The sequence below is a fragment of the Pseudophryne corroboree genome (genome assembly GCF_028390025.1).
Source record: "Pseudophryne corroboree isolate aPseCor3 chromosome 3 unlocalized genomic scaffold, aPseCor3.hap2 SUPER_3_unloc_6, whole genome shotgun sequence".
Lineage (NCBI taxonomy): Eukaryota > Metazoa > Chordata > Amphibia > Anura > Myobatrachidae > Pseudophryne > Pseudophryne corroboree.
In genome coordinates, this window is record NW_026967552.1 from 1,890,044 (window position 1) to 1,917,954 (window position 27,911).

The 27,911-nt window shown below is 47.8% G+C and overlaps 3 protein-coding genes across 3 annotated transcripts in view; 1 reads left to right on the forward strand and 2 right to left on the reverse strand.

The window, feature by feature from the left end:
• LOC134984503 (zinc finger protein 585A-like) overlaps positions 1-27,911 on the forward strand; it is a 593,603-nt gene that overhangs the window by 313,412 nt on the left and 252,280 nt on the right. The gene's annotated exons all lie outside the window — the stretch shown is intronic.
• The window catches only part of LOC134984505 (zinc finger protein 260-like), a 123,020-nt gene that overhangs the window by 5,444 nt on the left and 89,665 nt on the right, over positions 1-27,911 (reverse strand). The window lies entirely within an intron of this gene.
• On the reverse strand, positions 464-27,545 carry LOC134984502 (oocyte zinc finger protein XlCOF29-like; the record flags this gene model as incomplete). Its single annotated transcript, XM_063950073.1, has 5 exons — positions 464-713; positions 851-948; positions 1,067-1,145; positions 2,260-2,443; positions 27,469-27,545. Coding segments are annotated over 4 exons (396 nt in total), but the record flags the coding sequence as incomplete, so codon positions are not given.

Here is a 27,911-nt window from a genome sequence, read left to right on the forward strand (position 1 = left end):
GGAGACTGGTCAGATCTCTGGGCTGGTAACACACAGTGACATGATGTGAGGGGGAGAGCAGGAGTATAATAGGGGCTGATGGCTCCTGATGTATGAGATTCACCAGAGAGTGTGGGGAGGAGACTGGTCAGATCTCTGGGCTGGTAACACACAGTGACATGATGTGAGGGGGAGAGCAGGAGTATAATAGGGGCTGATGGCTCCTGATGTATGAGATACACCAGAGAGTGTGGGGAGGAGACTGGTCAGATCTCTGGGCTGGTAACACACAGTGACATGATGTGAGGGGGAGAGCAAGAGTATAATAGGGGCTGATGTCTCCTGACTCCCTCACTGGCAAAATATATATTCCTCATTAGTTTGTACCGCCAGAGGAGGGTGTAGGATAACAGACTGCTGTAGTGACTGAGCACGGAGAATATGTGATTCTTTTCTGTAATAAGTGTTTATTACTTACCTGTGCTGATATCTATAGGGATCTCCTCTTCCTTACACTGCTGATCACCCCTCACATACGTCTCTTCTTCTCCCTCTATATCTTCTGCCTTTATATCAGTCACATACGTCTCTTCTTCTCCCTCTATATCTTCTGCCTTTATATCAGTCACATACGTCTCTTCTTCTCCCTCTATATCTTCTGCCTTTATATCAGTCACAAACGTCTCTTCTTCTCCCTCTGTATCTTCTATCTTAATGTCAGTGAGACATTCATCCTAAATAGCCCACAAAACAACATACATTAATAATAGTATATTAATAGTATAATAGTGTATAAGACACACACAGCTCCTCTACAGATCATATAGTATGGTCACTTTGGTAAATGGGTGAGACCCTAAATCCCACCTACCTGATCCTCCTGTGGGATCCTGTGATTCTCCTCTGTACAATACTAGGAATAAAGAGGACGGGGACATCTCTCTGGGGTATCTCTGTTACTGGGCCCATCTGTAGGAGACACACAGAGACTGAGTACAGTGTATATATGTGATTATCAGGTTATGTGTGTATATAGGGACCCCCATACCTGCTCTCCCCTGTACAATACATGACAGTCTCCTCTTACCCAGTGATGTGAGGGGCTGGTGATTCTCCATCATCACGTCCTTGTACAGACCCCTGTGTTCCTCTATATAATCCTCCTCCTGCATGGAGACATAGACAGTGACATCCTGACACCTTAAAGGAACCTGACACACACAGTGATACAGTCCTCACCCAGATACATCCCCTGGTGTTACTGTATAATGCCCCATTCCCAGCAGTCACCTCTCCAGTCATCACCCAGACACACCCCCTGGTGTTACTGTATAATGCCCCATTCCCATCAGTCACCTCTCCAGTCATGACCCAGACAAGTCCCCTGGTGTTACTGTATAATGTCCTATTCCCAGCAGTCAACTCTCCAGTCATCATCCAGACACGTCCCCTGGTGTTAATGTATAATGTCCCAATTCCAGCAGTCACCTCTCCAGTCATCACCCAGACATATTCCCTTATGTTACTGTATAATGTCCCATTCCCAGCAGTCACCTCTCCAGTCGTCACCCAGAAACGTCCCCTGATGTTACTGTATAATGCCCCATTCCCAGCAGTCACCTCTCCAGTCATCACCCAGACACGTCCCCTGGTGTTACTGTATAATGTCCTATTCCCAGCAGTCACCTCTCCAGTCATCACCCAGACACATACCCCGGTGTTACTGTATAATGTCCCATTCCCAGCAGTCACCTCTCCAGTCATCACCCAGACACATCCCCTGGTGTTACTGTATAATGTTTCATTCCCAGCAGTCACCTCTCCAGCCATCGCCCAGACACGTCCCCTGATGTTACTGTATAATGTCCCATTCCCAGCAGTCACCTCTCCAGTCATCACCCAGACACATCCCCTGGTGTTACTGTATAATGTCCCATTCCCAGCAGTCACCTCTCCAGTCATCACCCAGACACATCCCTTGGTGATACTGTATAATGTCCCATTCCCAGCAGTCACCTCTCCAGTCATCACCCAGACACATCCTCTGGTGTTACTGTATAATGTCCCATTCCCAGCAGTCACCTCTCCAGTCATCAACCAGACACATCCACTGGTGTTACTGTATAATGTCCCATTCCCAGCAGTCACCTCTCCAGTCAACCCCCAGACACATCCCCTGGTGTTACTTTATAATGTCCCATTCCCAGCAGTCACCTCTCCAGTCATCACCCAGACACATCCCCTGGTGTTACTGTATAATGTCCCATTCCCAGCAGTCACCTCTCCAGTCAGCAGCTGAATGATCTTATTGGTGAGTTCCAGGATCTTCTGGTCATTGTGTCTCTCATGTATCAGTGAGTGAGGTGGAGGCACCGTGATGGGGCTCTGGGACACGCTCAGTCCTCCTGACACAATAGGATGGCTGCTGGGTGTCTCACACTCACCAGAGGTCTTCTTCACACCTCTGTGAAATGGGGGAGACATAAATATCACTGTAAATATGCCCAGATCCTCTCACCTCCCCAGTTATGTCCCTGTATTATTACTATAGGATTTTGGTACTTACCAGATAAATCCTTTTCTTTGAAACCACAGGGAGCACTGGAGTACTCTTGGGATATGGATGGTGCGATAGCAGGGATAGGCACATTTAAAAAAATGTAATGTGTTACCCTCCTTCCCCTTCCATACTCCCAAGATGCATAGTGTTTTTTTGCTGAGCCAAATAGGAGCGACAGAGGATGAACACTGGAGAATTACATATAACATTATAACATAATGGACAACTAGAGAGGTAACACGACAATAGATAACAATCACCTTAACATTTGAACAAGTCGGTGAAAATGTGTTACCATAAGAACTATTGAACTTACCACCAGCCAGGAGAAACTGCTCTGGGTGGGTGTCCAGTGCCACCTGTGGATGTAAAGAAAAGGATTTATCTGGTAAGTACCAAAATCTTGTTTTCTTTGTCATCCACTAGGGGTCACTGGAGTACTCTTGGGACATACCAAAGTTTCCACCATGGACGGGAGAGCTGTTTGGCACCTGTAACACTAGACGGCCAAAGCTAGCAGCTGATGCCGCAGAATTATCAAACTTGTAAAAGCGCACAAATGTGTGCACTGATGGCCATGTAACTGCACAGCAAGGTTGTGTCATAGAAGCTCCACGACCTGCTGCCCCTGACGTTCCCAAAGAACGCGTGGAATGTGCTGAAACAGATGCAGTCGGTGTTAGACTAGCATGAATGTGCACCTGATGAATGCTCAGGTTAATCTATCTGGCCAAGGTCTGTTTGGAAGCTGGCCAACCTATCTTGACTGCATGATAGAGAACAAACAAAGTATCCGTTTTATGTACTGTTGATGTTCAGGCTACATAAACGCGGAGTGTGCGTACCACATCCAAAGTAGCTGGAGTACCTGAATCTTCTGAAAAACAGGAACTTGATGTGAAAGAAGATACTACCTGTGGTAGAAAAGTGAGATTTGTCCAAAGTTCCGCTCTGTCAGTATGAAATACCAGATACGGTGGCTTGCATGACAAGGCACCCAATTGTGCAACACGCCTTGACAAAGCTAAGGTTAAGAGAAACACAGTTTTCCAAGTTATAAACTTAACATCCACGTGTTGCAAGGGGTCTGGGACTCAGGGTCGACAGCACAAAGGTCGACACCAATTGGTCGACACACATTAGGTCGACAGGGTCAAAAGGTCGACAGGAACAAGGTCGACATGAAAAAAGGTCGACATGAGTTTTTTATGTTTTTTTGGTGTCGTTTTCTTCGTAGAGTGACCAGGAACCCGAATTAGTGCACCGCGTCCCCTCGCATGGCTCGCTTCGCTCACCATGCTTCGGGCATGGTGCCTTCGCTCCGCTACCGCTTCGCTCGGCACACTTTACCGTTCCAATCGTAGTCCACGTGGATCGTTAAGTATGAAAAGGTTCAAAAAAAGAAAAAAATCATGAAAAACTCATGTCGACCTTTTTCCATGTCGACCTTGTTTCTGTCGACCTTTTGACCCGGTCGACCTTTTGACCCTGTCGACCTAATGTGTGTCGACCAAATGGTGTCGACCTTTGTGCTGTCGACCTGGAGTCCGGATACCGTTGCAAGGGTTCAAAACTTGACTGCAAAAACATGCTAAACTAGATTCAAGTCCCATGGAGCTGTAGGTGGAATGAATGGAGGTTGAACTCTAAGGACACCTTGCAGCAAATTTTAAACTGTTGGCAAAAGAGCCAAACGCCTTTGAAAGAAAACTGACAATGCAGAGACCTGCACCGTTAGTGTCGCTAAACGTAATCCTCCATCTAACCCCGTCTGTAAAAAGAGCAAAATAGACGTTATGGTAAGAACTTGCCGTTGATAACTTGATTTCTCCTATGTCCACAGGTATCCACAGGATAACATTGGGATATGCCGGGGCGACAGTGGAAATGGCACCAAGCGGTCACGAGCTTTCTGGCCACCCAGGATGCATTGGGGCTTCTCTATATAATCCCGCCACAAATCACTCAGTCAAATCAGTTCTTTCCACAGCAATTAGGCAGGAGCATCAGGTAGAAACCTATTCAGGCAATAAGAACACACATGCACACCCTTCCACCTTCCATGCAAGAGGGAAGAGGTTTAGTGATTGTCAAGATCCTCAAATCAGGTGCGTCAGGGTGGGACCCCTGTGGATACCTGTGGACATAGGAGAAATCACGTTATCAACGGTAAGTTCTTACCATAACGTCTATTTCTCCGGCTGGGTCCACAAGTTATCCACAGGATAACATTGGGATTCCCAAAGCCAGTTTTAGTGGCGGGGACGCTCCCGATTACACAGGAGAACCTTTCGCCCGAATTCTGCGTCATGAGAGGCAAAAGTATTCAAGGCATAATGTGTAATGAATGTGTTAATGGATGACCATATGGCTGCCTTACAAATCTGTTCTGCTGAAGCACCATGTTGTGCTGCCCATGAAGGACCTACCTTACGTGTAGAGTGCGCAGAGACATTAGCCGGAGTAGGGAGATCAGCACGAGAATAACCTTCTGAAATTGTCATTCGGAGCCATCTTGCCAGCGTCTGTTTACTAGCAGGCCATCCTCTTCTATGAAATCCGTAGAGGATGAAGAGAGAATCTGTTTTTCTGATGGCACTAGTACGATCTATGTAGATTCTTAATGCTCGGACCACGTCCAGCGATGCTTCTCCCGCAGACAGTTCTACCTGAAACTTGCAGTTCTACCTGAAACTAGACGGCCAAAGCTAGAAGCTGATGCCGCAGAATTATCAAACTTGTAAAAGCGCACAAATGTGTTCACTGATGACTATGTAGCCGCACGGCAAGGTTGTGTCATAGAAGCTCCACGACCTGCTGCCCCTGACGTTCCCAAAGAACGCGTGGAATGTGCTGAAACAGATGCAGTCGGTGTTAGACTAGCATGAATGTGCACCTGATGAATGCTCAGGTTAATCTATCTGGCCAAGGTCTGTTTGGAAGCTGCCCAACCTATCTTGACTGCATGATAGAGAACAAACAAAGTATCCGTTTTATGTACTGTTGATATTCAGGCTACATAAACGCGGAGTGTGCGTACCACATCCAAAGTAGCCGGAGTTCCTGAATCTTCTGAAAAACAGGAACTGTGATTGGTTGATTGATGTGAGAGAAGATACTACCTGTGGTAGAAAAGTGAGATTTTTCCAAAGTTCTGCTCTGTCAGTATGAAATACCAGATACGGTGGCTTGCATGACAAGGCACCCAATTGTGCAACACGCCTTGACAAAGCTAAGGTTAAGAGAAACACAGTTTTCCAAGTTATAAACTTAACATCCACGTGTTGCAAGGGTTCAAAACTTGACTGCAAAAACATGCTAAACTAGATTCAAGTCCCATGGAGCTGTAGGTGGAATGAATGGAGGTTGAACTCTAAGGACACCTTGCAGCAAATTTTAAACTGTTGGCAAAAGAGCCAAACGCCTTTGAAAGAAAACTGACAATGCAGAGACCTGCACCGTTAGTGTCGCTAAACGTAATCCTCCATCTAACCCCGTCTGTAAAAAGAGCAAAATAGACGTTATGGTAAGAACTTGCCGTTGATAACTTGATTTCTCCTATGTCCACAGGTATCCACAGGATAACATTGGGATATGCCGGGGCGACAGCGGAAATGGCACCAAGCGGTCACGAGCTTTCTGGCCACCCAGGATGCATTGGGGCTTCTCTATATAATCCCGCCACAAATCACTCAGTCAAATCAGTTCTTTCCACAGCAATTAGGCAGGAGCATCAGGTAGAAACCTATTCAGGCAATAAGAACACACATGCACACCCTTCCACCTTCCATGCAAGAGGGAAGAGGTTTAGTGATTGTCAAGATCCTCAAATCAGGTGCGTCAGGGTGGGACCCCTGTGGATACCTGTGGACATAGGAGAAATCACGTTATCAACGGTAAGTTCTTACCATAACGTCTATTTCTCCGGCTGGGTCCACAAGTTATCCACAGGATAACATTGGGATTCCCAAAGCCAGTTTTAGTGGCGGGGACGCTCTCGATTACACAGGAGAACCTTTCGCCCGAATTCTGCGTCATGAGAGGCAAAAGTATCCAAGGCATAATGTGTGATGAATGTGTTAATGGATGACCATATGGCTGCCTTACAAATCTGTTCTGCTGAAGCACCATGTTGTGCGGCCCATGAAGGACCTACCTTACGTGTAGAGTGCGCAGAGACATTAGCCGGAGTAGGGAGATCAGCACGAGAATAACCTTCTGAAATTGTCATTCGGAGCCATCTTGCCAGCGTCTGTTTACTAGCAGGCCATCCTCTTCTATGAAATCCGTAGAGGATGAAGAGAGAATCTGTTTTTCTGATGGCACTAGTACGATCTACGTAGATTCTTAATGCTCGTACCACGTCCAGCGATGCTTCTCCCGCAGACAGTTCTACCTGAAATGCTGGGACTACAATCTCTTCGTTAAGGTGAAACTTTGAAACACCTTCGGAAGATAACCAGATCTAGTTCTGAGAACTGCATTATCTGGAAAAAAATTTAGGAATGGAGACTTGCACGACAGTGCTCCTAAATCTGACACTCTTCTAGCTGACGCCATTTCCAGTAGAAAGAGCACTTTAGCCGTTAACCATTTAAGATCTGCTCTCTTAAGTGGTTCAAACGGAGGTCATTGAAGGATTTTAAGAACCAGATTCAAATCCCAGGGAGCTGCAGGAGGAACAAATGAAGGTTGAATGTGTACAACTGCCAGAAAGAAAGTACGCACATCCTGTAAGTCAGGAATCTTTCTCTGAAACCATACAGTTAATGCTGATACTTGAACTCTCAAAGAAGCAACTTTCAAACCCTTATCCAATCCTGCTTGAAGAAAATCCCAAATCCAGGATACTTTAAAAGATTTTGGATTCAAACTTTTTTTTACTACACCAATGAATATAGTCTTGCCATATTCGATGATAAATACGAGCTGAAGAAGGCTTTCTTGCTCTAAGCATAGTCTGGATTACTTGTTTTGAAAACCCTCTAGCTTCTAGGATAGAGGTTTCAACAGCCATGCCGTCAAAGACAGACGATCCAGATGACTGTGATAACAAGGACCCTGCATTAGCAGATCTGGACGTTGAGGGAGCAGCATTGGTGCTTCCATGGACATCCTTAGTAGATCTGTGTACCAATGCCTTCTTGGCCAAGATGGAGCTATCAGAATTATCGCTCCCTTTGCTTGCTTTATTTTCCTCACTACTCTGGGTAACAGAGAGATTGGACGGAACAGATATGCCAGATGAAATTTCCATTTTACTGACAGTGCGTCTACGAGGATTGCTCCGGGATCCTTTGTTTTTGATCCGTATATCGGAACTTTGTTGTTTAGATGAGACGCCATGAGATCTATCTCTGGCAACCCCCATCTGTTTACTATGGTCTGAAACACTTCTGGGTGTAATGCCCATTCGGTTTCCTGAATGGTTGTCGACTGAGAAAATCCGCTTCCCAGTTCAGCACTCCTGGAACAAACACTGCTGACAATGCTGGGAGATGGAGTTCTGCACACCTTAGTATGTGAGTTACTTCCTCCGTCAATCTTTTGCTGTGAGTTCCTCCCTGATGATTGAGGTACGCTACCGCTGTAGCATTGTCTGAGCGGATCTGGACTGGTCTTCCTTGCAGACTGTCCTTTGCCTGAACTAGAGCCATGTATATGGCCCTTATTTCCAACAGATTTATTGGCAGGCGACTTTCCCTTATGGTCCATTTTCCCTGGAACCAGAGGCTTTCGAGCACCGCTCCCCGGCCCTGAAGACTGGCATCTGTTGTCAGGACTTGCCATTCTTTTATCCAAAAGGGTCTTCCCTTGTTTAAATGGTCCCTCTGTAGCCACCAAGTTAGAGACCTTTTTACATTTACCGGAAACTTTATCATCTGTTTTTTTATTGTCAGATGATTTCTGTTCCATTTGGTCAGAATAAGGTGCTGTAGTGGTCTGGAGTGGAATTGCGCATATTCCACCATGTCGAAGGTTGATACCATCAGACCCAACAGTCGCATTGCTGCATGGACTGACATTGTCTGAGTGTACAACGCCTCCTGAGTCATGACCTGCACCGTGGCTATCTTTTTCTCTGGTAAGAAAATTCTCTGTAGACCTGAATCCAATATGGCCCCCAAATGAACCATCCGCTGTGACGGATTCAGAGACGACTTTTCCCAATTTATGAGCCACCCGTGTCTCTGTAGACAAACTACTGTCTGTTGAAGATGGCTCAAAAGTAATTCCTGTGAATGTGCTAGGATTAAAAGGTCGTCGAGGTATGGAAATATTCTTATCCCCTGCTTGCGGAGATAAGCTGCCATCACCACCACAATTTTAATAAACACCCTGGGTGCTGTTGCTAGCCCGAAGGGCAAGGCTTGGAACTGAAAATGTTGCTGGAGGATGGCAAACCTGAGGTAACACTGATGAGACCTTGCTATAGGCACATGTAGGCAAGCATCCTGTATATCCAGAGATACCATGTAATCTCCCGGTTCCATAGCCAACACTATGGAGCGTAATGTCTCCATGTGGGACCTTGGAATCCAAATGTATTTGTTTAACATTTTGAGATTGAGAATTGGTCGAAATTACCCATTTGGCTTCTGAATCAAAAATAGTTTGGAGTAAAAACCCCGTCCCCGTTGTGATGGGGGTACAGGGATAATCACACAAAACTGAAGCAATTTCTGCACTGCTTCTTGCAGGGCATTGGCCTTCGACTCTATACGAGACGAGCTGATGCAAAAAAAAACCTTTGATGAGGTTGCCTCCTGTACGGGAAACCATAACCGAGAGATACCACCTTCTGCACCCAAGCATCTGTTGTCGACTGTTGCCATATGTGTGCAAAATGAAGGAGTCGGCCCCCAACCCTGGAATCCTACAGGCGGAGGCCCGTCTCTTCAGGCTGATGGCTTCTGTTCAGGCTTGGAAGCTGGCTTTCTACTAGCCCATTGCTTCCTACCATTGGCTGATCTATTGAACTGGGGTTGCTTAGACTCCTCTTTAGCTTTCGCTTTGCCTTGCCATCGAAATGGCTGAAATTTTGTACCCCTAGTCTTAGGGTTATAAGTAGGCGGAAATCTGACTTTAGATTCAGCTTCCGATTCCAGAGTATCTGACAATGGTTTGCCAAACAATATATTACCAATGAAAGGCAATGCTTCCAGAGCTTTCTTGGATTCTGCATCTGCTTTCCAAGTGCGTAGCCAAACTGCTCTACAAGCTGCTACTGTCAAGGCTGATGCTTTAGAAGCAATCGTATCTATATCAATTGCTGCTTCTTCCAAATATTGGGCAACTTGTCTTAAACGGCTTAAATGATACTCCTGCTCCCTATTAGGAGAGAGGTCATTCTCTAGTTCCTCTACCCATTCGCCCATTGCCTTTGCTATCCAGGCCGAAGCCATAGCAGGCCTTACCACCGCTCCTGAGAGAGAGACCCTTCTGTCTGTGACATCATTTAGTGAGGTAGATGACAATGGCAAAGCAGTACAGTACATGTGCATCTACTTTAGGAGGAACTTCTCTTTTTTAACAATCCGCAGCTGGAAATGGATAATAAGAATCCCATTTTTTCGGAATCTTATACTTTTTACTGGGTGTCGCCCAGGGTTCTTCCATTATCTCCGTCAGATCATCTGATGCTGGGAATTCAGTTTTAACTGATTTTGTTCATTTAAACACAGGTGCTTTAGATTTTGACACTGCTTTGGCTGATTCCTCCAAAGAAAGAATAGCCTTCATTGCATCAATAAGTTCAGCTACATCCTCTGAACTGAAACTCTGCGACTGATCATCATACGGTGTATTTGAATATACTGTATCATCATCTGTTGTATCATCTTGTGTAGTCTGCAACATAGACGTATCTGTCTTAGTCTTACCTGTCCCTTGGTTAATCGCCTGGTTACTTGTAGAGGCTACTGGAACCAAACCATAGGAAGTGAGCTGCATGTATGGGTTAATAGTGTAACCTATTCTCTGGGGTGGAACTGCAGGAGTTAATCTGTCCGCTATTGAAGACAAAGTCTGCGCGAACATACTCCATGGTGGCTCTGCTGGTTGTTGAACCAATTCTTCTTTTTTACTTTGCTGAAAAGCAAAACAGTTTGCACATAACCCCTCATAAGTGACCAACTGACCTATTTCTATTAACCCTTTCTTACAAGATAAACATGTTAAGTATGTAGGAGTGCCTGATAAATTCTCCTCGTCACTTTTGACGCTCACAGACATGGTAATATTCTGTTTATGACTACACAATTTGTGACTGAAAATCACCTATATATAAATATATAGAAGTGAGATCAATCTGACCACAACCGTGCACCTGAATTGAGGTTCAGAACAGGACTAACAACATATAAAAGTCAGCACACATACTAGCAGTCAGTCACATGTTAAAATATTAGACATTGTCATATGAGAATACAATCACCATCATAATAACTTACAAGTAAGTGGGTACAATTGTATTTCTGTTTTTAACCAGTTTTTTTCAAACATATCATGCAGAAAACAGTAATATACAGGCCTCATATGCAATATGTAACAAAAATTAACAATTCATACTAACAAGTAGAGAGCATTTTTAGTACTGTATAACCCATTTCTCCATAGAGTGGGATAGAAGGAGACTCACCACACTTCCATATCCTTCAATACGCTCCCAAGACGCTGAGTGGATTCAGACGCTACTAGTATACACTGCCGCTGTTGATGACTGATGAGAGGCACAGACGCTCTTTTGGACACAGACGCTCATTGAACGATAAGTGTATGCAGACGCTCCTGTATGCGACCGGGTCTAAGCGGAAAATCTAGTGTACACCATCGCAGCGTCTAAGCTGCGACCAAGTACCCTCGTGTTAGCGTCTGAGCCGGAAGTGAGGTCATCAGTTCATGGACGGGAGACGCACGGAAACTAGTCATGAACTTGGGGGAGGGGTGGCCAGGAGAGCGTATAACTCCCTCTGTTGACTTAAACTCTAAGGACCGCGGCCTCACTTAGTCCTGGCGCCTATGATCCCTAAAGCGTAGCGCTGTTGCACTTAAGAGTGGCGGTGCATCAACCACTGTTTGTAGTCTCCTCCAATACAGTGTAGCTGTGTCCTGACCCCTCTAGTAAGGGGAACCGATGCCCTACCTTCTCCCCATGCTCCGGCCACAGCCTGGTTACATCTCCTGGACCTGCTAGAATCATCCGACACAGACGCCCGTTGAGATAGCACTATACCGCGAAGGTAAGCATTGTTGCGACCCAGTGGAGAGTTGTTGGAGAGACTCTATCTAGTATGCGTTTAAGACGCTGTTAAGGAAAGTCGCTCAAAGGAAAAAAAACATATTAAGACTATAAAAATGGTCCGGCTCCTGCCGCAACAAACAAAAAACTGATTTGACTGAGTCAGTGGGCGGGATTATATGGAGAAGCCCCGATGCATTCTGGGAGGCCAGAATGCTTGTGACCGTTTGGTGCCATTTCCGCTGTCGCTCCGGCATATCTCAATGTTATCCTGTGGATAACCTGTGGACCCAGCCGGAGAAAGATGTGATAACTTGAAAGAAGATGTCGGAAACATCCTAGCTTCACAACAACCTATATAAGCTTGCCAAATCCTGTGATAATGAGCTGCTGAAACTGGCTTCCTAGCACGTAACATGGTTGGTAGAACCAACTGTGGAATGCCCTCTCATCTGAGAGTGGTCTCAACAGCCACCCCATAAAATGCAGCCGCGCTAAATCGGGGTAAAGGAACGACCCCTGCTGTAGTAGGTCTGGACATAGCGGAATCAGCCAGGGATCGTCTGCGAGTAGACCATGGAGATCCGAGAACCACACTCTCTGAGGCCAACGAGGCGCCACTAGTATGGCGGTCTTGGACTCTCGTTTGATCCATTTTAGCAACTGAGGAAGCAGCGGAAACGGAAATAGATACACGAGGCTGTACCTATGGTGAGAGCATCCACTGCCACTGTCTTTGGATCTCTTGTTCTGGACACATAACTGTTATGCTATTCCCTGAAAGGGGAAACAACTACACATGTTCACATATATAAATTATCATCCAACATGAAACAGTCTGAGACAGGAGCAAGTGAACTGCCTGATGCAGAGCGTTGTAAATTGCCCTGAGTTCCAGGACACTGGTTGGCAGTAATCTTTCTTGGTCTGAACATAGACCCTGAAACTGACAATGTTGGACCACTGCTCCCCAACCTCTGAGACTTGCGTCCGTCATCAGAATTATCCAATTCCAGACTCTGAACCTTTTTCCCGCAGTGAGATTGTGTATGTGGAGCCACAAGAGTATTGATACTCTGGCCCTGGAGACAAGCGCACCATCTGATGAATTTGTAGACGAGAGCCGGATCACTATGCGAGAAGATCCAGTTGAAAAGGACATGAGTGAAATCTGCCGAACTGGAGTGTTTTGAAAGATGCCCCCATCTGTCTTACCAGTTGAATGCACAAATGCACCGAGACTGTCCGTGGTTTGAGCACTAGCAGTACTAGATGATGAATAGCATGTACTTTCTGTTGTGGCAGGTAAATGCATTGATCCACCGTAATCAGAATCATTCCTAAAACTGAATTCTTTGACACGGGACGCGACTTCATTTTTTTTTTTTAAAGTTGACAATCCAATTGTACAGAACTAGTACACAGTACAACAGTAAGGCATGTTTAAGAAGTATTTGCTGAGACGAAGCCTTGATGAGAAGGTCATCTAAGTACGGAACGATTATCACTCCCAGGGATCTGAGATGAACTATCATCACAGACATCACCTTTGTGAATATCCAAGGCGCTTGTTGTGCTGTAAACTTAAGTACGCCTGATGCGGTGGCCAAATAGGAATGTGTAAGTACGCATCCTTGAGATCCCGCAAAATCATGAATTGCTGCGGTTCTAAACCTGCAATCACTGACCGTAGGGATTCCATCTTGAATGTGTAGTAAGTGTCGTACCGATTGAACCCCTTTAGGTTCCATATCTGTGTGACTGAGCCATCCGGCTTTGGTACTACAAAAAGATTGGAATAAATAAGATTTTAAACCTACCGGTAAATCTTTTTCTTCTAGTCCGTAGAGGATGCTGGGGACTCCGTAAGGACCATGGGGTATAGACGGGCTCCGCAGGAGACATGGGCACTCAGACTTTAGATGGGTGTGAACTGGCTCCTCCCTCTATGCCCCTCCTCCAGATCTCAGTTAAAGAACTGTGCCCAGAGGAGACGGACAGTACGAGGAAAGGATTTTTGTTAATCTAAGGGTGGGACACATACCAGCCCACACCATCCACACCGTACAACATGGTATATACTAAACCAGTTAACAGTATGAAACAAAACAGCTTCAGCCAGAGACTGATCTCAACTGTAACTTAACCCTTATGTAAGCAACAACTATATACAAGCCTTGCAGAAATATGTCCGCACTTGGACGGGCGCCCAGCATCCTCTACGGACTAGGAGAAAAAGATTTACCGGTAGGTTTAAAATCTTATTTTCTCTTACGTCCTAGAGGATGCTGGGGAATCCGTAAGGACCATGGGGATTATACCAAAGCTCCAGACCGGGCGGGAGAGTGCGGATGACTCTGCAGCACCGATTGAGCAAACATGAGGTCCTCATCAGCCAGGGTATCAAACTTGTAGAATTTAGCAAAAGTGTTTGAACCCGACCAAGTAGCTGCTCGGCACAGCTGTAATGCCGAGACGCCTCGGGCAGCCGTCCAAGAAGAGCCCACCTTCCTAGTGGAATGGGCCTTTACCGAATTTGGTAACGGCAATCCTGCCGTAGAATGAGTCTGCTGAATCGTGTTACAGATCCAGCGAGCAATAGTCTGCTTAGAAGCAGGAGCGCCAACCTTGTTGGCCGCATACAGGACAAACAGTGCCTCTGTTTTCCTAACTCGAGCCGTCCTGGCTACATACATTTTTAAGGCCCTGACTACATCAAGGGACTCGGAATCCTCCAAGTCCCCCGTAGCCACAGGCACAATAGGTTGGTTCATATGGAACAACGAAACCACCTTAGGTAGAAATTGAGGACGAGTTCTCAACTCCGCTCGATGCACATGGAAAATCAGATAGGTGCTCTTGTGAGACAAAGCCGCCAATTCGGACACCCGCCTCACAGATGCCAAGGCCAACAACATGACCACTTTCCAAGTGAGAAATTTGAACTCCACCGTTTGAAGAGGTTCAAACCAGTGTGATTTAAGGAACCGTAACACCACGTTAAGGTCCCACGGTGCCACTGGGGGCACAAAAGAAGGTTGGATGTGCAGCACTCCCTTTACAAAAGTCTGGACTCCTGGGAGAGAAGCCAATTCCTTCTGAAAGAATATGGATAAGGCCGAAATCTGCACCTTAAAGGAGCCTAACTTAAGGCCCATATCCACTCCTGTCTGTAGAAAGTGGAGAAAACGCCCCAGCTGTAAATCTTCCGTAGGAGCATGCTTGGCCTCACACCAAGAAATATATTTCCTCCAGATACGGTGATAATGCCTCGCCGTTACCTCCTTCCTAGCTTTGATTAGAGTAGGGATGACTTCCCCTGGAATACCTTTCCTAGCTAGGATTTGGTGTTCAACTGCCATGCCGTCAAACGTAACCGCGGTAAGTCTTGGAACACACAGGGCCCCTGTTGCAACAGGTCCTCCCTGGGAGGAAGAGGCCACGGATCTTCTGCGATCATTTCCTTAAGATCTGAATACCAGGCCCTTCGAGGCCAATCTGGAACAATGAGTATTGTCTGCACTCTTGTTTGTCTTATGATTCTCAATATTTTTGAGATGAGTGGAAGTGGAGGGAACACATAGACACTCTTTTTGGTCTCAGTAGGTCCTTGACCATGCTCTGGAGTTCCTGTGCTTTTTCCATTAGGAGAAAAGCCTTATTTTTTCCGTGTCCAGAACCATGCCCAAAATGACAGCCGAGTTGTCGGAACCAACTGTGACTTCGGTAGATTTAGAATCCAGCCATGTTGTTGTAGTATTCTCAGGGAGAGAAACATGCTCTTTAATAACTGATCTCTCGATCTTGCCTTTATCAGGAGATCGTCCAAGTATGGGATAATTGTGACCCCCTGCTTGCGCAGGAGCACCACCATTTCTGTCAAAACCTTGGTGAAAATTCTCGGGGACGTGGAAAGCCCAAACGGCAACGTCTGAAACTGGTAATGACAATCCTGTACAGCGAAACTCAGGTACGCCTGATGAGGATATATGGGGACATGAAGGTAAGCATCCTTTATGTCTAGTGACACCATAAAATCCCCCCCTTCGAGGCTGGAGATCACCACCCGGAGAGATTCCATCTTGAATTTGAACCTTTTCAAATATAGGTTTAGGGATTTTAGATTCAGAATTGGTCTGACCGAGCCATCCAGCTTCGGGACCACAAATAGGGTTGAATAAAACCCTTTTCCCTGTTGCCCTAGGGAAACCTTGATAATCACTTGCTGTTGACACAGTTTTTGTATGGCAGCTGAAACTGTTTCCCTCTCTGGGGGAGAAGCTGGCATGGCCGATTTGAAAAATCAGTGTGGAGGCACATCTTCGAACTCCAGTTTGTAGCCTTGGGATACAATTTAGATCACCCAAGGATCCAAATCCGACTGAACCCAGACCTGGCTGAAGAGACGAAGACGTGCCCTCACCTGTGCGGACTCCCGCAGCGGAGCCCCAGTGTCATGCGGTGGATTTTGTAGAGGCCGGGGAGGATTTCTGTTCCTGGGAACTAGCTGTAGCTGGTATTCTTTTCCCCCTACCTCTACCTCAACCCTTTCTGAACTTATGTGACCGAAAGGACTGCATCTGATATTGAGGTGTTTTATTTTGCTGTGGGGAAACATAAGGCAAAAAAGAAGACTTACCCGCGGTAGCTGTGGAAACCAGGTCCGCGAGGCCCTCCCCAAATAAAACTTCACCCTTGTAAGGCAAAGCCTCCATATGTCTCTTTGAATCAGCATCACCTGTCCATTGACGGGTCCACAGGGACCTTCTAGCAGAAACTGCCATGGCATTGGGTCTTGAACAAAACAGCCCAATATCTCTCGCAGCCTCTCTCATATATAACGCTGCGTCCTTAATGTGACCCAAGGTCAACAAAATACTATCCTTATCTAAGGTGTCAATGTCAGATGACGAGTTATCTACCCACACTGCAATTGCGCTACCAACCCATGCCGACGCTACTGCAGGCCTGAATAGGGCTCCCGTATGCGCATAAATTGATCTTAAGGTAGTTTCCTGCCTGCGATCCGCAGGATCCTTTAGTGTCGCCGTGTCCGGGGACGGTAGCTCCACCTTTTTGGATAAGCGCGTCAAGGCTTTGTCCACTGTGGGCGAGGATTCCCACCATAAACTGTCCTTTGAGGGGAAAGGATACGCCATAATAATTCTCTTGGGAACCTGCAGTCTCTTATCTGGTGTTTCCCAAGCCTTTCCAAATAAAGCGTTCAGCTCATGAGATGGGGGAAACGTTACCTCAGGTTTCTTTTCCTTAAACATGCATACCCTTGTGTCAGGGACAGAGGGGTCATCTGTGATATGTAATACATCTTTTATTGCAATAATCATATATTGAATACTCTTGGCCACTCTTGGGTGCAACCTCGCATCAACATAGTCGACACTGGAGTCGGAATATGTGTCGGTATCAGTGTCTCCTATCTGGGAAAAGGGACGTTTATGGGACCCTGAAGGGTCTTGTGACACAGTCAAAGCCATGGAGTGACTCCCTGTTTTGTCCAATCTCTTATGTAATAAAGTCACATTAGCATTTAACACATTCCACATGTACAACCAATCAGGTGTCGGCTGTGCCGACGGAGACACCACCACCATCTGCTCTGCATCCTCCCTAGACGAGGCTTCCGCTTCAGACATGTTGACACACACGTACTGACACCCCCACACACACTGGGATATATGAATATGGGGACAGCCCCCCAATAAGGCCCTTTGGAGAGACAGAGAGAGAGTGTGCCAGCACACACCCAGCGCCACTAGACACTGAAAACACAGTCCCAGCCTATACAGCGCTTTTTATATATATATGATTTTCGCCAAATAAATGTGCCCCCTTTGTTTTTTGTCCCCTGTTACTTGGTTCAGCAGGGGAGAGTCTGGGAGCAGCTTCTCTGCAGCATGCTGTGGTGAAAATGGTGCTGGTTAGTGCTGGAGGATCAAGCCCCGCCCCCTCGATGGCGGGCTTCGGTCCCGCTCATTTTTTTATACTGGCGGGGGTTTTATAATATACTGCCTCCACAGTATCTAACAATGTTGCCAGTGTTATGGGAGGTAATTATTGCTGCCCAGGGCGCCCCCCCCCTGCGCCCTGCACCCTTGCTGTGCCTGTGTGTATGTGGGAGAAATGGCACGCTGCGCGGTACATCTCTGAAGAACTGAAGTCTTCTGCCGCCTTTGCTGTCTTCTTACTTCATATACTTACCCGGCTTCTATCTTCCGGCTCTCCGAGGAGGACGGCGGCGCGGCTCCGGGATGAACAGCGAGGACGACACCTGGGTTCCAACCCTCTGGAACTAATGGTGTCCAGTAGCCTAAGAAGTAGAGCCTATCAGTAAAGTAGGTCTGTTTCTCTCCCCTCAGTCCCACGATGCAGGGAGCCTGTTGCCAGCAGTGCTCCCTAAAAATAAAAAAACCTAACAAAAGTCTTTTAAGAGAAACTAGGTAGAGCTTCCCTGCAGTGCATCCAGTCTCCTCTGGGTACAGGATCTAACTGAGGTCTGGAGGAGGGGCATAGAGGGAGGAGCCAGTTCACACCCATCTAAAGTCTTAGAGTGCCCATGTCTCTTGCGGAGCCCGTCTATACCCCATGGTCCTTACAGAGTCCCCTGCATCCTCAAGGACGTAAGAGAAAAACCCTTGACCTTGTTGATGTACTGGAATCTGAACCAAAACTGCTGAATGTACGAGAGACTGAATAGCGGTCTGCAGACCTGCTCACTTGTCTGCTGACACAGGTAGACCTGTCTTGAAAAACCACATCGGTGGTAGACAGTCAAACTCATTGAAACCTTTTAAAACAAAACTGCGGATCCACCCATCTGTGATGTCTGAAACCACGCAAAGGGAAACTTCTGAAGGTGTGCTCCCACAACTGAAGAGCCTAGATGGGCTGAAAGCCCGTAATGCCACTGGATTGAGTCCTGACGACGGTTAGTGGTTTGTTGAAAACCCCGTCCCTCTGCATGGTTGGCAGGTAAACAGATCCCCCCCTCATTTACTGAGAATTCCATTTCTCCAATTCATGACCAGATAACATCAGTAGAAGGCAACGCCTATATTCCTCGTTTTGACTCTGCCTCGGCCTGTCTAGAACGCAACCACAGCAGCTATCGAGCCGCAAGCCGAGAACAAACTTGTCTGACATCCAACGAAGCCGTAACTAAATACTCAACCAATTCACAAATGTGACCGGTAAGAAATATAAGCTGATCTGAGGAAAACCCCTGTTGTAGGCCTAACCTGAGCTGTTTCGCCCATGCAACTACAGCCTTGTTAACCCAAACTCCAACTCAAACAGGTGTAAGCATCACCCCTGTTGCTGTATACATGGACTTTAGCATGGCCTCCAGCTTACTCTCCGAGGGGTCTTTAAGCGTAGCTGCACCTGGGACTGGAATAGTAAATTTTAGTGAAAGTTTAGAAACTGAAGACTCCACCGATGGCGATTTAGTTGTCATAGCCTGTGGGAAAAGATATTTATACAGAAATCGTGGTGTCTCAGAAAAGTGTTTAACTGGATTTAGCCATGCTTCTATTAAATGCTTATTAAGAGATATGAATAAGAAAAACACGCAGTCACCCATAGTCTGCTAGCAATAAAACCTCATATGTTTCAGTGCAACCTAGCAGCTGGCGTACCGCTCTAATGAGATCATCATAGCTCGGGCTATTAGTGACCTCACTATCTGACCCCTGACCCAATGCTGAGATATCAGATGTGGCATTGAATCGTCAGAATGTAATTATGAGACAAACGATGACCAGTGATCGCGCTGAGCCGGAAAAAAAGTGGGTCCCTGGGACCCCTCACTTTTAAAAATTGGGGTCCTACCGGTCCTTTTCTGGGTCCCATTGGAGTGAAGGTTCATATTAATCTCATTACCTATTCAAACATAAAAACACAGACTTGATTTGGACACTACGAAAGTGTAGCAGGAGGGGGGAAGTGACAAAGCTGTTGGGCTGTGTAGCATACAGACACTGCACCAGAGCTGTAACTAGACATTTTGGTTCCCTTGTGACAAAAAGTGAATTGGTGCTCCCCGCCCTACACTGCAAGGAACAGACACTGCGCGCCGCAAAGATATAGGGGCGTGGCCACATAATAGTGCCAATTCATATTACACCACACAGTAGTGCAGCTTATGCACATTGCACCGGGTAGAGCACATTACACACTTTGCACCGGGTACAGCACGTTACACACTTTGCACCGGGTACAGCACGTTACATACTTTGCACCGGGTACAGCACGTTACACACATTGCAGCAGGTAGAGCACGTTATACACTTTGCGCCAGGTACAGCACGTTATACACTTTGCACCGGGTACAGCACGATATACACTTTGCACCGGGTACAGCACTTTATACACTTTGCACCGTGTACAGCACGATATACACTTTGCACCGGGTACAGCACGATATACACTTTGCACCGGGTACAGCACTTTATACACTTTGCACCGTGTACAGCACGATATACACTTTGCACCGGGTACAGCACTTTATACACTTTACACCGTGTACAGCACGATATACACTTTGCACCGGGTACAGCACGTTATACACTTTGCGCCAGGTACAGCACGTTATACACTTTGCACCGGGTACAGCACGATATACACTTTGCACCGGGTACAGCACTTTATACACTTTGCACCGTGTACAGCACGATATACACTTTGCACCGGGTACAGCACGATATACACTTTGCACCGGGTACAGCACTTTATACACTTTACACCGTGTACAGCACGATATACACTTTGCACCGGGTACAGCACGATATACACTTTGCACCGGGTACAGCACGTTATACACTTTGCGCCAGGTACAGCACGTTATACACTTTGCACCGGGTACAGCACGATATACACTTTGCACCGGGTACAGCACTTTATACACTTTGCACCGTGTACAGCACGATATACACTTTGCACCGGGTACAGCACGATATACACTTTGCACCGGGTACAGCACTTTATACACTTTACACCGTGTACAGCACGTTATACACTTTGCGCCAGGTACAGCACGTTATACACTTTGCACCGGGTACAGCACGATATACACTTTGCACCGGGTACAGCACTTTATACACTTTGCACCGTGTACAGCACGATATACACTTTGCACCGGGTACAGCACGATATACACTTTGCACCGGGTACAGCACTTTATACACTTTGCACTGTGTACAGCACGATATACACTTTGCACCGGGTACAGCACTTTATACACTTTACACCGTGTACAGCACGATATACACTTTGCACCGGGTACAGCACTTTATACACTTTGCAGCGAGTACAGCACGCAATACACTTTACACCGGGTACAGCACTTTATACACTTTGCAGCGAGTACAGCACGCAATACACTTTACACCGGGTACAGCACTTTATACACTTTGCAGCGGGTACAGCACGTTATACACTCTGCACCGGGTACAGCACGCTATACACTTTACACCGGGTACAGCACGTTATACACTTTGCAGCGGGTACAGCACTTTATACACTTTGCAGCGAGTACAGCATTTTATACACTTTACACCGTGTACAGCACTTTATACACTTTGCAGCGAGTACGGCACGTTATACACTTTGCAGCCACCACCTCAGACCCCCCCAGACACAGCGATCACGGGTGTCAGTGAGGGAGGGTGGTGTCCACAGTGATTGTGCGGGAAAGGGCGGGGGGGATTGTGCAGGAAGGGAGTGCCCAGTCATTGCAGGTGTCACTGGAAGGGGTGTCCTGCCTGTGACGAGTACTCACAACACCATATCAATATTAACTTATTCAGGCTGTAGCAATGCCCGCCAGCAGCCGCATCACCCTCCCTCCCTCCCTATGTAATGAGCCAGGCGAGGAGCGGACAGAGCAGCAGAGTAGCCGCTGCCCCGCTCACTGTCCCGTCTGCCAGGCTGTGTCTCACTCTCACTCGCTGCGTCAGCCCCGTATCCTGCGGCAGTGCACAGACGGGTGAGGAGGGATTGCTGACTCTAGTAGTGCCATAGGAGAAGTCAGGGGTATCCCCAGAGCCTTAAGAAATAGAGGAGCTAAGACGGACGAGGGGGAGCAGCCGCTTCACGGACCAAGAACGCCGCGACCTCGCAACCCGATCACGTGATCAGGACAACCCGGAAGCAAGAGGAGGACAACGCCGCCGAAGGAGACCGGAGCAGGCCGCCGGCAAGTGGGAACGAGACGGAGCTACGAGGACAAGGTAAGGGACTCTGTAGGAGAGGAAAAGACACGGCAGATAGCCCAGCAGGGCTAGAAGCAGCTGTCTTTCTCCCTCTCCAAGACGGTGACCACTTCCCCGACAGGCACAGACAGTCGCGGTGCGCTCAGGAGAACGACACTACGTACTGTCAGAGCCTAGGGGAGGACGGTATGTCCGGAGCCCTAATTACCTGACAAATTAGCGACCACCGGGATCCCTTGCCGCACCGACCCTCCGGGGGGACCCCCACCATTTTTTGCTTCTACTAATTTTACATTTTTGACTAAACACAAGCACCTGTATTAGGCTCTGGACAGCATAACGAGACTCAAGGCACTACAGAGGTGGGACGCCACCGATCTGAGTGCCCCCCACTAAAGTCACAGCAACAAAAACATTCTATTTAAAAACATTTTATTTAATCCGTTACCCACGGATAATCCCCTATACACGTAAAGTGTATCTATTTCTGTTCACTCCCCTCTCCCATCAGTACCCAAATCCCGCTCAAACCCCCCCCCACCCCCACATTTTTTTTGTATAAATAAAGAACTATTCTTGTTAGCTATAACATCTAGTCTGAGTATCATTATCACCACATCATTTCTCCTACACAAATAGATTATTGTCCATCTGGTGCACCTAACCCTGTACTGTACTATATTCCTATAGAAGTTTGAAACAGGTAGCAGCCTTAGGACAATCTAAATACGCAAGTAAATGAGCACTGGAGTACCTTTTTTTCTAAAAGGACAGGGAGGAGGACGGATCACATACTGACAGCGCATTGCCGTGCAGCGCAGCGCGTCCTCACCTTTAAATTCAAACCTGGAGTCCGCCCTGCAGCCGGCACAGAGAGCGCTGCTAAATCCCGTCTCAGCCCCAGCATTCGACTGCTGTCACCCGGACTCGGAGCCGCCCCAAGGAGGAGGATTCAAGCTGCAGAGCGGGAAGAGAAGTCAGGACGGAGGCTGCCGCGGTGATTGGATGAGAGGAATCGCTGCTAGCAGTGATTGGTTGGAGACACTGCTGGCTATGACTGGGTGAAGAAACGTGTGATGCTGCCTGCAGTGATTGGTAGGGGAGTCACAGCGCGTCCCGCAGGACCACCTCCTTTTTCAAAACTGAGTCCCCCACTGCCTATAACGCGTAAAATACGCGTTATAGCGCGTTTTTGCGATCACTGGATGACCATTCTTAGAAACTGAATTATACATGGACTTTGTAACCCAGCAAAGTTCTAGAAACATCCTGAGCCCACATTGGCTGCTCACACGGTATTATCCGTGAATCAGACTTAGCCGCCTCATGGTCTTTTCATGCAGCGGACAACTCTGACTGCAAATCAGCCATTCTCACAGTTATCACAGACAAGCTGCTGTTTCTCATATTGTCATGCAGACAGACAGACAATAATACAGTGAGACAACGTCCGCACAACTCAGTGAAAATAACTGTAGAGTCTATAATACCACGTGCACCGCACTGTGGCCCTCATTCCGAGTTGTTCTCTCGCAAGCTGCTTTTAGCAGCTTTGCACACGCTAAGCCGCCGCCTACTGGGAGTGAATCTTAGCATAGTAAAATTGCGAACGAAAGATTAGCAGAATTGCGATTACAAACTTCTTAGCAGTTTCTGAGTAGCTTCAGACTTACTCGGCATCTGCGATCAGTTCAGTGCTTGTCGTTCCTGGTTTGACGTCACAAACACACCCAGCGTTCGCCCAGACACTCCTCCGTTTCTCCAGCCACTCCCGCGTTTTTCCCAGAAACTGTAGCGTTTTTTTGCACACGCCCATAAAACGACCAGTTTCCGCCCAGAAACACCCACTTCCTGTCAATCACACTCCGATCACCGGAACGAAGAAAAAAACCTTGAAATGCCGTGAGTAAATTACCGAACTGCATAGCAAATTTACTTGGCGCAGTCGCACTGCGGACATTGCGCATGCGCATTAGCGACTAATCGCTCCGTTGCGACAAAAAAATAACGAGCGAACAACTCGGAATGAGGGCCTGTGTTATAGAGGAAATCTATGATAGCCACTGTGCCACCTACTAAACACCCCTGCCCCCTCCAGTGGCCGTGTGTTGTAGGACTGACATATTGCTGTAGGAAGAAGCAGGAAGTAGGTGTGTAACCTTTGTGTGAAAACGGCGTCCCAGCATGTGCTTTTATTTTATTTTTTTAACCTATAGACTTCTGACTATACCCTAGATGTATAACCTATGTACCATCAAAAGCACTCATAACCTAGGCTTACTAGCCTGTTATGCCCTTATAGCCCTGGCCACCATCCCCAATATTTAGGGGAACCGCTGAACTAGGGACCGCCATGACCTCTCCCAATGCTTAAAGCAGTGAGCCGCGCTTAGCTTCTTCCACCCACACCCCCTCGCATTGTATACCAAGTGCCGGCTCTGAGTGACGGCGCCCTGCAGCAGCCTCAGCTACCCACCGTGATCTGTGCGCTGGTGAAAGCCAGAGAGTGGGGTAGATGTGTAATGTGACGGGCGCCCAGCGGCGGCAGTGTGATATGTCCGCTGCTGGGAGCCGCGCTGCCGGGAGCCGCTTCTCTGGAGCAGTGAGGTGTAGCCTGACAGGTGCCCAGCTGCAGCATTATGTGACCGCTGCTGGGACCGGCTTCCCAGTTGTCTAGAGGGGCAGATTGTAGAGGGCAGAGGCTGCACTGTTTGGAGCTGCGCTGCCGGGAGCCGGGCAAGTGTGGAGCGACACAGGAGCCCAGTGGCAGTATGTGTCTGACCGCTGGTGGGAGCCGGGAAGCGGGGGAGATTGAGCCAGTAAAGCTATACCTTAGTAAGCAGCTTGTGGAAAACACGTTCCCTGCACATGGAGGGGCGGCAGCAGTTGCTGACTACCCCACTATCACAGCAACAAACAGGCCCAATGGAGCAGTGGCAGCATAAGCTGACCTCCCGCTCCTTACCTCAGTGTAATGGGGAGGTTCTGACGGGGCTTCTCTCTAAGCTCCATCAGCTCCTGCAGCCATGTCTGAATCAGCTAACGCTGATGAAGGTCTATGGGGGGCTTCTCTGTCTAAGCACCAACAAGCCTTCGCTGCACAACAGCAGCACACACTCCCTAACCCACGCTTCTTAATAAGCTGGGAAGGGAGTGTGATTGATACAAGAAAAAATATTTAGAAAATTTAAAGTAAACCCTGGAATGACTCCAGGATGCGACCTTCCCTGGTGAAGGACACAAAAACCACTGGGGCAGCTTGGGAGTAGGGAGGGGGGAAGAGGGTTACACATTTAAATGTTTAAATGTGCCTATCCCTGCTATAGCACCATTCATATCCCAAGAGTACTACAGTGCCCCCTAGTGGATGAAAAGTGATGTCACCGTGACACTCCCAGATCCCCTAACCTCCCCAGTCATGTCCCTGTATTATTACTATAGATATAAGTGATGTTACTGTGATTCTCCCAGATCCCCCTCACCTCCCCAGTCATGTCCCTGTATTATTACTACAAATATAAGTGAGGTCACTTTGACACCCCCAGATCCCTCTCACCTCCCATTCATGTCCCTGTATTATTACTATAGATATAAGTGATGTCACTATGATGCTCCCAGATCCCCTCATCTACCCATTCATTTCCCTGTATTATTACTAAAGATATAAGTGATGTCACTTTGACATCACCACCACTCCCAATGTATAATAATAATAACTATAAATAATACCAGGACACCACAAGCTGCTCTCCCGTTATAATAATAACCATACACAAAAACCTGCTCCCCCTGTATTATACTAATAACAACAGGACACCCCATTCTGCTCTCCCTGTATACTAATAATAAAATGACACCATAGGCTGCTCCCTCTGCAAAAAAATAATAATAATAGGACACAACAGGCTGTTCCCAATCTATAATAATAATAATAATAATAATAATAACAACAACAACAGGACACCACAGGCCGCTCCCTTTTGTATTATAATAATAATAATAATAACAACAACAGGACATCACAGGCTGCTCCCCCTAATATAATAATAATGACAGGACATTGGGGCAGATGTATTAACCTGGAGAAGGCATAAGTGCCACATGTATTACGGTAATGGTGGGGTCATCGCCACCTGTATAACGGTAACGGCACGGTCTGCGCCACCTGTATTACGGTAACGGTGTAGTCTGCGCCACCTGTATTACGGTAATGGCGGGGTCTACGCCACTTGTATTTTGGTAACCGCAGGGTCTACCCCAAATGTATTACCGTAACAGCGGGGTCTGCGCCACCTGTATTACGGTAACGGCGGGATCTGGGCCACCTGTATTACGGTAACGTCGGAGTCTGTGCCACCTGTATTACGGTAACGGTGGGGTCTGCGCCACTTGTATTACCATAACGGCGGGGTCTGTGCCACCTGTATTACGGTAACGGCAGGGTTTGCACCACCTGTATTACGGTAACGGCGGGGTCTCCTCCACCTGTATTACGGTAACGGCGGGGTCTGCGCCACCTGTATTACGGTAACGGCGGGGTCTGCTCCACCTGTATTACGGTAACGGCGGGGTCTGCGCCACCTGTATTACGGTAACGGCGGGGTCTGCGCCACCTGTATTACGGTAATGGCGGGCTGTGCGCCACCTGTATTATGGTAACGGCGGGGTCTGCTCCACCTGTATTAGGGTAACGGCGGGGTCTGCGCCACCTGTATTACGGTAACGGCGGGGTCTGCGCCACCTGTATTACGGTAACGGCGGGGTCTGCTCCCTCCTGTATTACGGTAATGGCGGGCTGTGCGCCACCTGTATTATGGTAACGGCGGGGTCTGCTCCACCTGTATTAGGGTAACGGCGGGGTCTGCTCCACCTGTATTAGGGTAACGGCGGGGTCTGCGCCACCTGTATTACGGTAACGGCGGGGTCTGCGCCACCTGTATTACGGTAACGGCGGGGTCTGCGCCACCTGTATTACGGTAATGGCGGGCTGTGCGCCACCTGTATTATGGTAACGGCGGGGTCTGCTCCACCTGTATTAGGGTAACGGCGGGGTCTGCGCCACCTGTATTACGGTAACGGCGGGGTCTGCGCCACCTGTATTACGGTAACGGCGGGGTCTGCTCCCTCCTGTATTACGGTAATGGCGGGCTGTGCGCCACCTGTATTATGGTAACGGCGGGGTCTGCTCCACCTGTATTAGGGTAACGGCGGGGTCTGCGCCACCTGTATTACGGTAACGGCGGGGTCTGCGCCACCTGTATTACGGCAGCGGCGGGGTCTGCTCCACCTGTATTACAGTAATAGGACACTAGAGTGTCAGCCACCTGTACAGGGATAATGCAGCACCAGAGGCTGCTCCAGCTGCACTATAACAAGGCACCAGAGGCTGCTCCCCCTGTAGTACAGAACCTGACACCAGAGCTGCTCAGCCTATAGAATAATAATAATAATATCATTACCTGCTGCCAGACACAGCAATGGCTGCTCTCTGCTCCTGCTGCCTTGTGGGAATGATAGAAGGAAGGCGGAGCTCAGACCAGGAGAAAATGGCCGCCGCTCCTGACGTCACTACACGGCCGGGGAACCTATTGCTGCTGCCGGACTGGTCTACAAGAAAATGGCCGCCGGCCTCGTGCACTGAAGACGTGTGTGGCACTATACATAAGAAAGGGCGGGGTGTAGTAGGGGAGGGGCCAGTCACCAGGAAGCAGCCTGTGCCAATCAGTCCCTACTTCCTGCCTGTGCGTTCCACCTTACTTCCGGACTGTGCGTTCCACATACATGAAATTAGTTTTCATCGACTTCTGCAGCCTCCCGGTGTACGTGGAGATCAGGTAATGGCGTCTTACTATACAGGGGGAGCAGCCTGTGGTGTCCTGTTATTATTATTATACAGGGTGAG